Genomic DNA, 12,378 nt, shown 5'->3' with positions numbered 1-12,378 from the left:
CAATAGAAAAATGACCACATCCTACATCAGCCCTCCCTCACTCAAAGCAAAGTCAAGTGCAAGTCATGTCATCATTTCTCTGATGACATAGTCTTCTTCAGCAACGAAGGATGAACGCACACGCACATACTGCATATGAATATGCAGTTCTCAAATGAAGAAATCCAAGTTATCAATGAACGTTAAAAAATTCTCCAAATCACTAATAATTGAAGAAATGTAAATTAAAAACACCTATTGAGTTTCTGGATAATACCCATAAGACTTAATAACATTATCAAAAGAGAAAATGAAAATTTATGGAAAAGTTACAGGAAAATAGCTACACTAATATATTGTTGATGGAGCTATGAATTAGCCCAACTATTCTGGACAGTAATTTGGATTTATAATCCAGAAGACACTGAACTGTATACCCTTTGACTCAGTGATTCTACTATACATATATATGTATATCTCAAAGAAATCAAATAAAGAGGAAAGGGACCCGTTTGTGTAAAAATATTTATATTAGCCCTTTTTATGATATCAAAACCTTGAGAACTAAAGGCTGCATACTTTGGGGGAATGGCTAAAGAAACTATGGCATATGTATGTAATGGATTATAATACATTGAGCAATAATTGAAAGGGATGGTTTCAGGGAGTCTTATACGAACTGATGAAATGAGCAGAACCAGGAGAACAATTTATATTGCAGCATTGTAAAGTGCAATCTTTGTAAAGAAAAATAAGAAAATATAAGAAAAAACAATAAAGAACTTGGATCAATTTATGATCAACTATAATACCAGAGGACTGGTAACAAAACACATTACATATTTCCTGATAGAGGTGATGGATAGACTTTAGGTACAGAGTAAGAAATATGTTGCTTTTTAATTAAAAAAGTAAAACTATATTTTATTTTCATAAAGATCCACTATCTCCCCTCATTCCTGTCATTGAGCCATCAACCTCTCTCCCCAAGACCTGTTACAACATGAATAATCAAGCAAAACAAATTCTCTCATTGGCTTTGTCCAAATACACACACATACAGCATATGTACGTATTTATGTAGGTGTATGTGTGTATGTGCATATATCTCATATACATATCAATATCTACCTAAACAGGCTATCTACCTCCTGAAGGAAAGTGATGGATTCTGAGTGCAGATTGAGAGATGTGCATACATATATAGATAAATATAGATATGTCTCAATCTGTACTCAGAATCCATCATCTTCTGTTGAGGGGGGGGGTGATGGGGGTTACCCTGGTGGGTAACTTGTTTTGTCATGATTCCTCTCTGGAATTGTGGTTGATTAGAATCTCTAAGACTTTCAAAGCTGTTGAGGATATATAAAGCTATTGAGATGTACAATGTTTGGACACAGCCAACATAAAAACTTGTTTTGTTGGACTATGTATATCTGGTACAAAGAATTTGTTTTCTTTTAAAAAAAATTAAGGGGGAAAGGAGAGTAGCTATACATTTATCAAAACAGGGAGAAAAAGGAAAAAAGAAGGTCATTGGAACATCAAAAAATGCATATGAAAGAATAGAAGGAAGGTCAGTAGGAAATAGAAGTAGGACAGCTTTGGAAATAATGTGTTGAATTAGATACTTGAAAAGAAAAGCAAGCCTATAAATAATAGAGATTCACAGTTTCATGCATATTCTCTCTCTCTTTCTGTTCTACTTTCTATATAGAAAGTATATGAGTATATAGAAATACTTATGTAATTTAGTATTTGTTAAGTTCAAAATAAAAAAAATACCCCAGCAACTCTCTAATTCTCTAAATAATTTTCATGGAGGGTTGGGAAGGTGATGGAGAAGCAGGGGCTATGATGGAGCCCGAGGCATTTCAAGGGGAAGAAACCTGGATGGCATGGTACAATAAGGGGCTTTGCATAGACTCAGAGGCTACTTTTTTTGAACTGTTGAATGAGAGCTTTGGGCTGTTGAAGGAGTACCTGGAAAATTGCCAGACAGATTTTGCCAAATATTCTTATGGCTCCATGTACTGAAAACTCTTCTGTGATGATCTGGACATCTCTTAAGATTACTGATGCAAGGGTTGTAGCATATGAGGGATAAGGGGAGTAATGGTTAGTACCTGTGAATTCCATTAAAAATGTGTTACATCAATTGCTTTGTTGTAATTGTTAATTGGGTTATAAAATAAATGAAGATATGAGAATAAGGAAGAAAAGTGGTTGACACAAGATAAAATTAAATGCTTCCAAGTGATCTGCCTTCAAGTCAGAATTACTTTCCTAGTACCGGTACTTTAGCAATAAGAATAAAATTGGAGATAAGGACAGTTAATTTTGAAGGAATTGTAACTTTCAAAAGGTTCCAAACAAATACCAAATGAGTTACAGAGCACGGATACAGGATACAAAGTTTGGCTCCTATACAGAAATGATTAGGAAATGTCATACTGAACAAGGCGGCATCTCTCCAAGAAATTAGCATACATGGGAACAGTTCCAGAGGTCAGTAGCCTTGCCCATTAGTTCATGAATGCAATTGGTTGAAAATCTCACAGTACCTGATTCTTCACACTGTTTACCAACTCAGGCAGAATACTGTCTCATGTAAAAGAGCATATGGTAACTTGATGAGGGCCAGTGAGACAAACTAGAGTTAGGTGATAATGGTTTGAACTGCACTTTGGGCATTTGCCAGCTGTGTAACCGTGGACAGGTCATCTTTCTCTTTTAAAGCCTCCATTTGCCCATGTGTAAAAGAATAATAAGGCCTGTAGGGTTATATGTGTGTGTGTGTGTGTGTGTGTGTGTGTGTGTGTGTGTGTGTGTGTGTGAGAGAGAGAGAGAGAGAGAAACAGACTTCCAAGTACTGTAAGAAAAGCAGTTTTTAAAACTTAAAGCGATATATAAATGACTTATTAATATTGATATTTTTGGTCTGGGCTAACAATTTCATTGGTGTGAGGAACTCCCAGAATAGAAACTCTTACCACCAACATAGACCAATATGCTCCTTGATAAATTATGGTTTTTGAGAGTTGCCTGAGGCACCAAGAAATTAAGTGATTTGTCCTGTTGTACAAGTATTATATGTCAGGAACAGGACTTGCCCAGAGGTCTTCCTGACTCTAAAACTGGTCCTCTGTCCATCACACCAACTTGTCTCTCCTCATTATTATTAATAATAAATAGATTTGCAGTTTCATATGCAATCATCTTTTTTTTTATTGTGCTATGTTATAAAAATGCTTGTTTTATTCCACAAAATGAAAAAAAACTAAACCAACAAATAGAGTGTGAGTAAATAAAGCTTAGGGTTTGTAGTATAACAGCATGGTAATTCTAATTATCCTTATTAGTTATCCTTTTCTTTTCTTGCAAAGAGCAACTATATCATATGAATGATCCAAACTGAACATCACAGAATTATGGTGAGGTTTTTCTCTTAACTACAGGAGCAGTCCAATTGAATTGAACTCATTTGAAATTGACATATATTGAATATGTCATGTATATCTTTAAAATTATTGGAAATTATTTGGTAGCAAAGTTCAAGTAGCCAAAATTAGAACAAAGTAAACTTGGCCAGGCTTTTTCTCCTAACTGAATGCTTCTTTATTAAGTCATCAAGAGTCTAGAAACTTTTAATATCTATAGACATAAATAAATCAGCCAGATCATACAGCAAAAAGTGATGTCCTACAGACAGTAGGCTCTGCTACATCTCATGAATGGAGCCAAATAAGTATTTGGAAATTAGGAAAGCATTTTCTTGGTCATAAGAACTCAGTTGCATATCTCTATGACGTATCTCCTCTGAGATAATGGGGAATGACACCGGATGCTTCTTTAACAGAAGTAAAATATTTAGCTGAGGAAATAATACTACTGTTCACCAGTCAAGCCACTCATTCCAACAAATGAAAGCTCTCCTCCAATTAGTTAAGCAGAACACTTTTCAGTGATAGAATTACCCCCAAACCTCCACTATCTCCTTAGTCCTCCAGCCTCCAAGGCAAACAACAGAGACCATTTACCAATGAACATCATAAAGGGTTGGGGTTGTCAGAATTCTTTTTAGAATTTAAAACATCTCCCATTATGGCAAGAGACAAACTAAATAGGAAATGAGAAAACAACTCACTGTTTGCAGGACTGGACTTTCGAAATCTTGCCAGATCAACAGTAGGTGGTCTGCTGGGTTTCTGTGGGGCTGGACCCAGGGTAAACAGTGCAGGCAAAGGCTTTTGCTTAGGGGTGGTAGAATTCTTATCTCCCTTTTCCTTCTCTTGACTTTGGTTCCAAGGCCCTCCCACCGTCAGCTTGGAAGGTGGCTTTGGGAACTTGGGTGGAGTGGCACCTGGGCTAGAGTCATCCTGATTCATTTTACTTATTAATATGTTCTTAGCTGCATCTATTTTCTTCTCTTCCTTTTTCTCTTCAGTATTTTTAGGAAGACTTAGGGCTGAGCCTGGAGTACTTCTGTTGGTAACAGGTTTCAGAGTCACACCAGGGAAAGACATATTTGGGGAGTCTGTCCCATGGTCTTTGCTCTCTGTATCTTCCCTGGTAGGCTTAAGAGGGCTGATTTTAGGCTTGGAGGGAGGCGCAAACGCAGGCCCCTTCTGCGGAAATGTGCCCTTGTTGGGGCTGTGGTCATCATGGGAGGTATCTGTAATGGTAGGTTTCTGTCCAATTGCTGGTTTGGAGTAAGGGGGCTTGAGATCATGGTCTTGTGAAGGGGTGGTGAACTTTCCTTTAGCTCCAGCCAACTTTGGAAAGACTGGTTTAGGTTCATTTTCTTGCGCCGGGGCATTGAAAATGGGTTTTTGGCCAGGAGCTTTTAAATCATTCTCTTGGCTGACCGCATGAAGTGATGGTTTGTTCCCAGAGGGCCTTGGGAACACAGGCTTGGACTCTTCTTTTGGCTGGTCAAATGGTTTGTGACCTACAGGTTTCAGAAATCCTGATTTTCCCTCAGGGTCCCTGTTAACTGAGCTTGCTGGTGTCCCAAATCTCTGGCCTACTCCAGTAGGTTTCAGATATGGGGGTTTGGGATCCTTGTCTGTTTTCTCCTCAAATGAAGGCTTTACTCCCAAAGGAGGCTTTGGACCCCCAAACTTTGATAAATTGTTGGGCCCTGGAGGTGGACTGTCATTTCCTTGATTGGTGAATACACTTTTCCTTGCTTGTATTCCTGAAGAGGCAAGATGTCCTCCTGCTGCTTTGAAGGGTCGACTGCCAACAGACACCTCCTCTGTCAGGTTGCCCCCAGTGTTAAACTTCGCCATGAGAGACTTCACATCTGCTTTCCCATCCTACAAGCATAGGGAACAAAAACTAGCTGAAAGCGAGAAGTATCATTTGTACTATGCTTTACTGTACTCTAAAGGGTTTCCTGGTTTGAGGCTTGTCGTGCTGCTGATTGGCCAGGGAGGTGTTGTAACATTTATCTTCCTGTATGGCAAAAGAAGTTATGAGAAGGATGGTTTTTTTGGAGGGGGAAGGGGAAATGTGTGTGCTTTTTTTTTTTTTTTTTTTTTGCTGTTGCTGCTTTTTTAGCATCTTAAACTGACCGTTTTACTTAAATCTCACCTGCTTTGTCCATCCCCTAATTGTCCCCCTTTCCCCCCTTTTTATAGCTACCTCATTGACATTTCTTTAACTTGACCTTTCTCAACTCGCCTTTTTGTTTTAAAGTAATGCTGATTCTTCCAATGTTGCAAGTGAAAACAGTTTTGAAATGAAAATATTTGCTTTGGCAGTCCAACAACGTACATATATCTGTATACACACATCTATTTCATACAACTGTCATACTAAATCCCTCAAGTTGGTAAGGGTTTTCTTATTTCTGAAATGGATCTTTTTATCCCGCGCACTTCTGTGGTTAGTCTGTTTGGTAGCAGACAGATTTCAGAAGCTGGTGAAAGAGAGGCTAAAAAACCTTTTGTGAAAGTTTGTATTTCATATGTGTTTGTGTGTGTGTGTAAATATGGAACTTTATATCTCTGGCTCACAATTTTAATAACTTATAGGTGGACAAAATGAAAGGAGAACTTGACAGGCAAAAAGATATTTGCTTTATAGGATGGGGACAAACCCAGAGGCTACGTGAGCAGGTGCTCAGTGTTCTGCTAATGTAGAAGTAAGAGTGCCTTTCTCCTCATCGTCTTCTCAGACTTGTTACACCATTGACAAGTTTACACTTTTTCATGCTTATGATGATACTGTACCAAGTAATATCTCTATTGGAATATAAGTTCCCTGAAGTCAGGGATTTTCATTTTTACCTTTGTGTTCCTAGCTGATATCACATAATAGGTGCTTTTTTAATTAAACTGAATATTATAAAAAGTTTCCACTAACAACTCAGATAATTAGGGGAAGAAAAGAAAGGAAAATGACATGAGGAAGATTGGGCATTGGGAAAGAGGGAGAGTGATTATCTTTTGTTGGGAGAGAAGTACGTAGCCCATAAAGAAGAAAAGTAGTCCCATTTTTTACGGCTTTGATCCTGCTTCCCACTCAACCCCCAACCCCAATTTCTTAGCAGTTTTAAACCCCATACCTACTCTCATTTCCCTCTTTCTCTTCTCCTTTGCCACTATTTACCCATACCTCTTAAACAGACAGACTTACGGTAGGGTGCACAAAGATCAGTTTGAATATTAAGAACTGATCCTAGTTCTAATAAATAAGAATAATTATCATTCATGTACTTTGAGGTTAGCAAAATGCTTTCCAAACACCATACATATCATTTTATCCTTGCAATGACCCTGGGAGAGAAGTACTATTATTGTTATTCCCATCTTATGGATGAGAAAACTGAGTTAGACAGAGATTGTGTCTTGCCCAGTTTCACATAACTAGTATCTGTTATTTTCTGCTCACTTGCATTCTCTTCCTTCCTTATGCTAAAATGGCAATGGGTAAAGGGTGAAAAATCAACTACTAAACTAACTCAGACCTACCATAAAATAGTGAAAATTTTCAACAAAATGTTAAATTGCCAGGAGGGGTTAAAAATAGAGAAAACTATACTGTTCTTAAAGTCACCGAATAAGTATATGGAATCATTTGTTTATCATCAGATTCACAAACTTAAAAAGGGACCTTATGGATTGCCTTCAGGGGTGGGAAACCTGCAGCCTTGCGGCCACATGTGGCCTTGGACCTGAGTTCAAGTTTTACAGAACAAATCCTTTTATTAAAGAGATTTGTCCTGTGAAGGTCGAATTTGGTCAAAGGGCTGAATTTGAGGACCTAGAGGGTCACATGTGGCCTTGAGGTCACAGGTTCTCCTCCCCTGGCCTAGGTCATTTCTTATTTTCTGGCAGAAGAACTAGCCACTTAGAAAGGTTAGATGGTGAAATTAGATAGTCTGTGGTGTTCAGGACCAAAATCTTCTTCACCTGGGAGCTATGGCAACATGGGTACAGTCCCTATCCCTATTCAAATTCTTATGTCTTTGTTTTTAAAAATTAAATACTTAAAATACTTAAAAGTTTTAGCAACAAATTTGAGGGGGGCACAAAACATATTCAAAGTTTTACAGAACATATTAGGTGCTGAATAAATGTTAATAAATTAATGAATAGAACACAGTTGAGAAGACACAAAGACAACATGCTAAAAATCAAAAGTAAATATAACAAAATTATAAAGATCAAACAAGACTCCAATGAAGCTCGCCTTTCAAGGAGATAGGAGGTCCACCAACCAGTGTTACACATGGCACAAGTTTTTGAACTTTTTCAACATATCGATCAATTGTCTGACTAAAAAAAAATACTGTTTGTCACATGGGATGGCTCTCTGAGAGGGAGGGGAAAGAATATATGGGACACTATGGTGATAGAAGATGTAAGAAATAGAAAAATATCAATAAAAACTTTAAAAAAAACCAAAAGATTTGTAGGGAATTTCAGTTTATGACTCAGTGGCTAACGGTAGGTTTCTAAGACAAGATATTAAACCAGGTCTTTCAGCACTCTTCTCATTTCCTCTCTGTATTATGTTTAATTTTGGTCTCTTACTTCAATTACTTTATATTACAGAGTATTTTTTTAAAAGCTTCAAGTTCTAACAGCCATGTTGTTTTAAGGATGACTTTGAGTGAATAAGTCATTTTGACTTTTATAAATACTCAAATTATCTATAAAGGACATATGAAGGAAGACCCTATCTGTATCCAGAGAAAAAACTGATAAGTAAAAGTATTATAGAGTAAGTTTACATGCATAGATACATACATATATATACACATAGATACACACCCCTCTATTGTGTCTAATGGTAGCCATCTCTAGGGTAGGGGAGGAGGAAAGGGAAGGAAAAAATATTTACATGATAACTTTATTGTATATTTAAAAAGAATAGCAAGTTGTACATTATAGATTTGCAGTTTGCAATCTTGTTTTTATTCTACTATGTTATGGAAATACTTGTTTTATTCCATAAATTAAAAATAAAAAACTTCAAGGTCAATTTATAATGAAGTTGTCTCAAAGTCAGGAAGACCTGGGTTCAGGTTCTGCCTTAGACATTTACTGACTGGATAAAGAGGGTGAGAGTCACAACCTCTCATTGCTCTAGGTAATTCTCTGTCTGTCAGTTGGAGAGTAGGTAGAGCCCTACTGTGGTAGTGAAAGTTACTAAAAGAAAAGGCAGGGGTGGCTCTATACCAACGAACACACAGGTCTGACCACTACCCCTAAGATTTCTCAAGCACTGAGGAAGGCTAGAAAGGTTAGGTAGGGAAGGGGATTGTATTCCCATGAAGGATTTCTGAAAGAAACAGTAAAGGGGCCACAGCTCACAAGAGGAAGATTGAATATGTAAACCACACATCAATAAAAAGAAAACTTACAACCATTTATTTCTACGAACCTCTTTTCCTCAGTTTTCCAAGTGCATCAATTATTGTATAAGTTCAATACAGAAAAATATTCCAGCCAGACACTGACAGTTATAATGATAACAATTGGATTTCCGCCTAATGGTATGCTTACAGGTAGGCAAAATGAGAATAGATCTTCAGTATTAGAACTTGTCCTCATTTCACTATAAGACTAAATCGATATTCCAGTCTCCAGGGCCCTATGTAGTTTTAATAGCCTTTGAAGATAAGGTTTCCATTTATTCTTATGAGGACATATTTTACCTTCTAAAAGATCTCACCACTACCTTTTTTTTTTTTTAATTCGAGCTTTCAGGTTTTTAAAAAAAAAGTACTTTTATCCCAAATTACATATAAGTGTCTTGTCCAGGATTATCTAAAATGATATATCTTCTTATTTCCACCAGTTTGGATGCTAGCGCCTCATTACCAAACTATCCACAGTCATTGCTTTAAAGAGAAACAGGGAGATTAGATTTTACCTTCTTTTTAGGAAAATGAAAGTTAGTTCCTCTGGTTCCTTATTCATATTCTTTCCCCAGAGATTCTTATTCATGTGAAGTAAACAGATGAGAATAATAAAGAACCTATTTCCTTGTGTAACCTTTCCATGGCTGTAAGAGCCTCCAGCAAAAGGATTGTCAGCAGAAAAAAGTTTTTAATATGTCTTCTCAGAGTCCAGTCAACAGCTCCAGATTTCAGAATATCTTTTTGATTTTAGCAATCCAAATGAAGGAAGCCTCTATTTAAACAGAAGACTGAGATAGTATTAAAAGACAGATCAGGCTCCTGTGTGCCCAAATCTTACTTAGAATGTTTTCTATTTCTAATCAAACAGTGTTTCATTTTCATATGAAGAATGAGAGCATGCACTGTACTTTTGGTGCTATGTATGCTGTTTTATGTTTTCTTTTACCAAACACACTAATCTGTGCTTTCAGAATCCCTTGAAAAGTGAGTTACTGTTTATTCCTTGAAGGACTAGGGGAAAGCATTTACCCAGAAGCAAGCAATTTTGGATTAGTTGTATTAGGATGACTTCACTCTGACTTGGCAGATAAAGTACTATATGGAAGACTCTTAGCCAGCACAAAAAAGCTAGGCCAGGTGGTGAAGTTTTAGAACTGTGTGTCTTATAGAAAATTTCATTCATTTGCTTCTAAAAAAGAAGCAAAATATTTCACAAGCTCATGTTAATAAATCTAAAAATATGTATATTTATAGTGTCACATAAAGTACTTATTTGTGGTAAACCACAAGCCTTCCTTTCAAAATGTTCTGGAAATTGACCAATTACTTGGGCTCTTATTTCATCTCCTGCAGAAAGAGAGTATAAATTTTAAGTGGAAAACCAGAGTTCACAAGAAGCAATTCCAAGGGACCATTTTATGACAGGAGCATGATAAGGACAAGGTTAAATTTTTATTCTTTTCTGAATTTAGCTCCAAGAAACAAAGACAAAATGACTTCAGCTGACCACATGCAACAAGATCACACATAGGAGGGAAGCAGCTTAAGTCTTAAAACAGAGGACACCCAAAAGTAGGTTTCTTTTTTGACACTGATCAGTTTCATACTGGGGGAGCTCTCATTGTCTTTTATCTTTTCCCTATGAAAAAAAGTAATGGGAGAAAGTAGATTTGAATTTGTCTCACATGCCAAAAGAAATTAATTAGTATGATTAGCATTGAAAGAGCCATGGATGGACCAAAACAAGGCCTCAGCTACCAAGCTTCACAGCAGTGAAGCTCCACATCCATCCTCAGGGATATGCCTGATGGAGGAACCAGGGGGTCTGGTCCTATCTACATTTCCTCAACATTAGGGTGTGTGAGGGTGTGCTGCTAACTTGTACCTCTAGGTTTCTTTTCTTTTCTATTTCTCAAGTCATCAGCTGGTGATACCACTTCCTTTCCTATCTCTCAGAAACTGCAATATCAATCATCTGATCTCACTAGAATGGTAGGGACCCACAACGGACATGATCATTCCCTGAGATTTTGTAGCATAGGTCCAACTCCGTCAGTTATATATGAGAAGATGGTGAGCACCTACCGAAAGGTGAAGAGGCAAAGAAAAAACTATCCAAGTCTGAGCAGGCTATAGTCACCAGGGCTGGAGGTAGGACTGAAAATCAAGGGCAGATACAAAGGAAAAGGAACTTCACATGTCTGAAAGTGTATGGGGAAATTACACCTTTGTTTCACTAAATTTTAACTGAAACTTAACACTTCTTTCAATTATGAATGAGGGCAACAACACAGGATTCTGAGGGCTCCATAGTTTTCACCAGCATGTCAAAGGGGTGAAACAAAAAAGATGTAGACATAAAAAGGGTTTGAATGCCTGATGTAAAGTCTCTTTGGATTTCCATATTTCATTTACAATTTAAACCAAGGGATAGGAATATCCAAGTTACCTTTAAGCAGAGGCAACCTGACATCATAGAGCATTGGTCCTGGAATCAAGAAGACCTGGGATCAAATATGGTTTTTGATCTGAGTTGTACATCCTGGGCAACTCACTCAACTTTATGTACCTCAGACAACTCTTTACAACTTAACTAATATGAATTAGGTTACTGTCTGCCTACTTTGTAAAGAGAGATCTCATATCAGAAATATACCACCAAAAATAGAAAGTCCCAGTTTTTTTATATCTCTTTAAGAGGCCTAGGCTGGTATATAGACTCAATTCAGTGAGTATTTGTTATGCTGCTCTTCCATATGAGGGACTTTAAATAAAAAAGATAAAAGTGAAACATTCCCTCTCTTCTCAGAGCTTACATTCTATTGGAAAATACAACTTGGATAAGTCTATATAAAATAGTTTTGGAGCTGGAAGGGAACACAATGGGGAAGGGTGGTGGAGATCAGAAAAGATTTCCTATAGGAGGAGTTAGAGTTTGCAAAGGTGGAGGAGAAAAGAGAGAATATTCAAGGAATGTCTGGGAAACAGCAATGGGAAAAGAGTTTCTGCAAAGCCTCAAAGGCAGGAGGAAATGGAATGTTGCATATGGGGAACAGTGGATGAGTGACAAGACCATTTTAACTAGAGCCAATAGAGTGCATGGGAGAGGAGGAGTAGTGGCCCATAAATCTGCAAAGATAGGCTGAAGCTTTATATACAAAATGTAGGCATTTGTATTTTATCCGAGAGGGAATAGAAGGAAGTTTATTCTTCCTTTTAAAGACTGGAAGTGCAGGGGCTCTTCATGGGCCAGATTGCAAGACTGATCAGTGCAGATTCTTTGACCTGCTCTGTTTCTGACCTGGGGAGTTCACCCATCCTTAGGCGGCTGGCAGTTCCTTGGCTTGGGGGCTTACCAGATTATTGATGCTGGCCACTGATCTGTGTATCTCACTGCAGTTCAGACTGTCCCCCCCTCCAAGTTCAAGAAATCCTCCACTCTCCATTTCTTTGGTAGCTGGGAAGGCATGTGCCATCATTCCTGGTGCCACTGAAGCTTTTTAGGTAGGGGAGTAACA

At 37.6% G+C, this 12,378-nt stretch overlaps 1 protein-coding gene across 5 annotated transcripts in view; it reads right to left on the bottom strand.

Moving 5' to 3' along the window:
• Window positions 1-12,378, bottom strand: part of FYB1 (FYN binding protein 1) — a 195,285-nt gene that overhangs the window by 104,589 nt on the left and 78,318 nt on the right. For 4 of the 5 annotated variants that reach the window (XM_072605775.1, XM_072605773.1, XM_072605777.1 and 1 more), the window contains one exon: window positions 4,130-5,303. In XM_072605775.1, coding sequence (XP_072461876.1) covers window positions 4,130-5,303 — 1,174 coding nt within the window. Of the gene's footprint in view, window positions 1-4,129; window positions 5,304-9,372; window positions 9,451-12,378 lie in introns of those variants that run through there. The other variant, XM_072605776.1, reaches the window with a different exon arrangement.

Source organism: Notamacropus eugenii, chromosome 4 (genome assembly GCF_028372415.1).
Source record: "Notamacropus eugenii isolate mMacEug1 chromosome 4, mMacEug1.pri_v2, whole genome shotgun sequence".
NCBI lineage: Eukaryota > Metazoa > Chordata > Mammalia > Diprotodontia > Macropodidae > Notamacropus > Notamacropus eugenii.
Note: the sequence above shows the minus strand (reverse complement) of the source record. Positions and strands in the feature narration are given on the sequence as shown.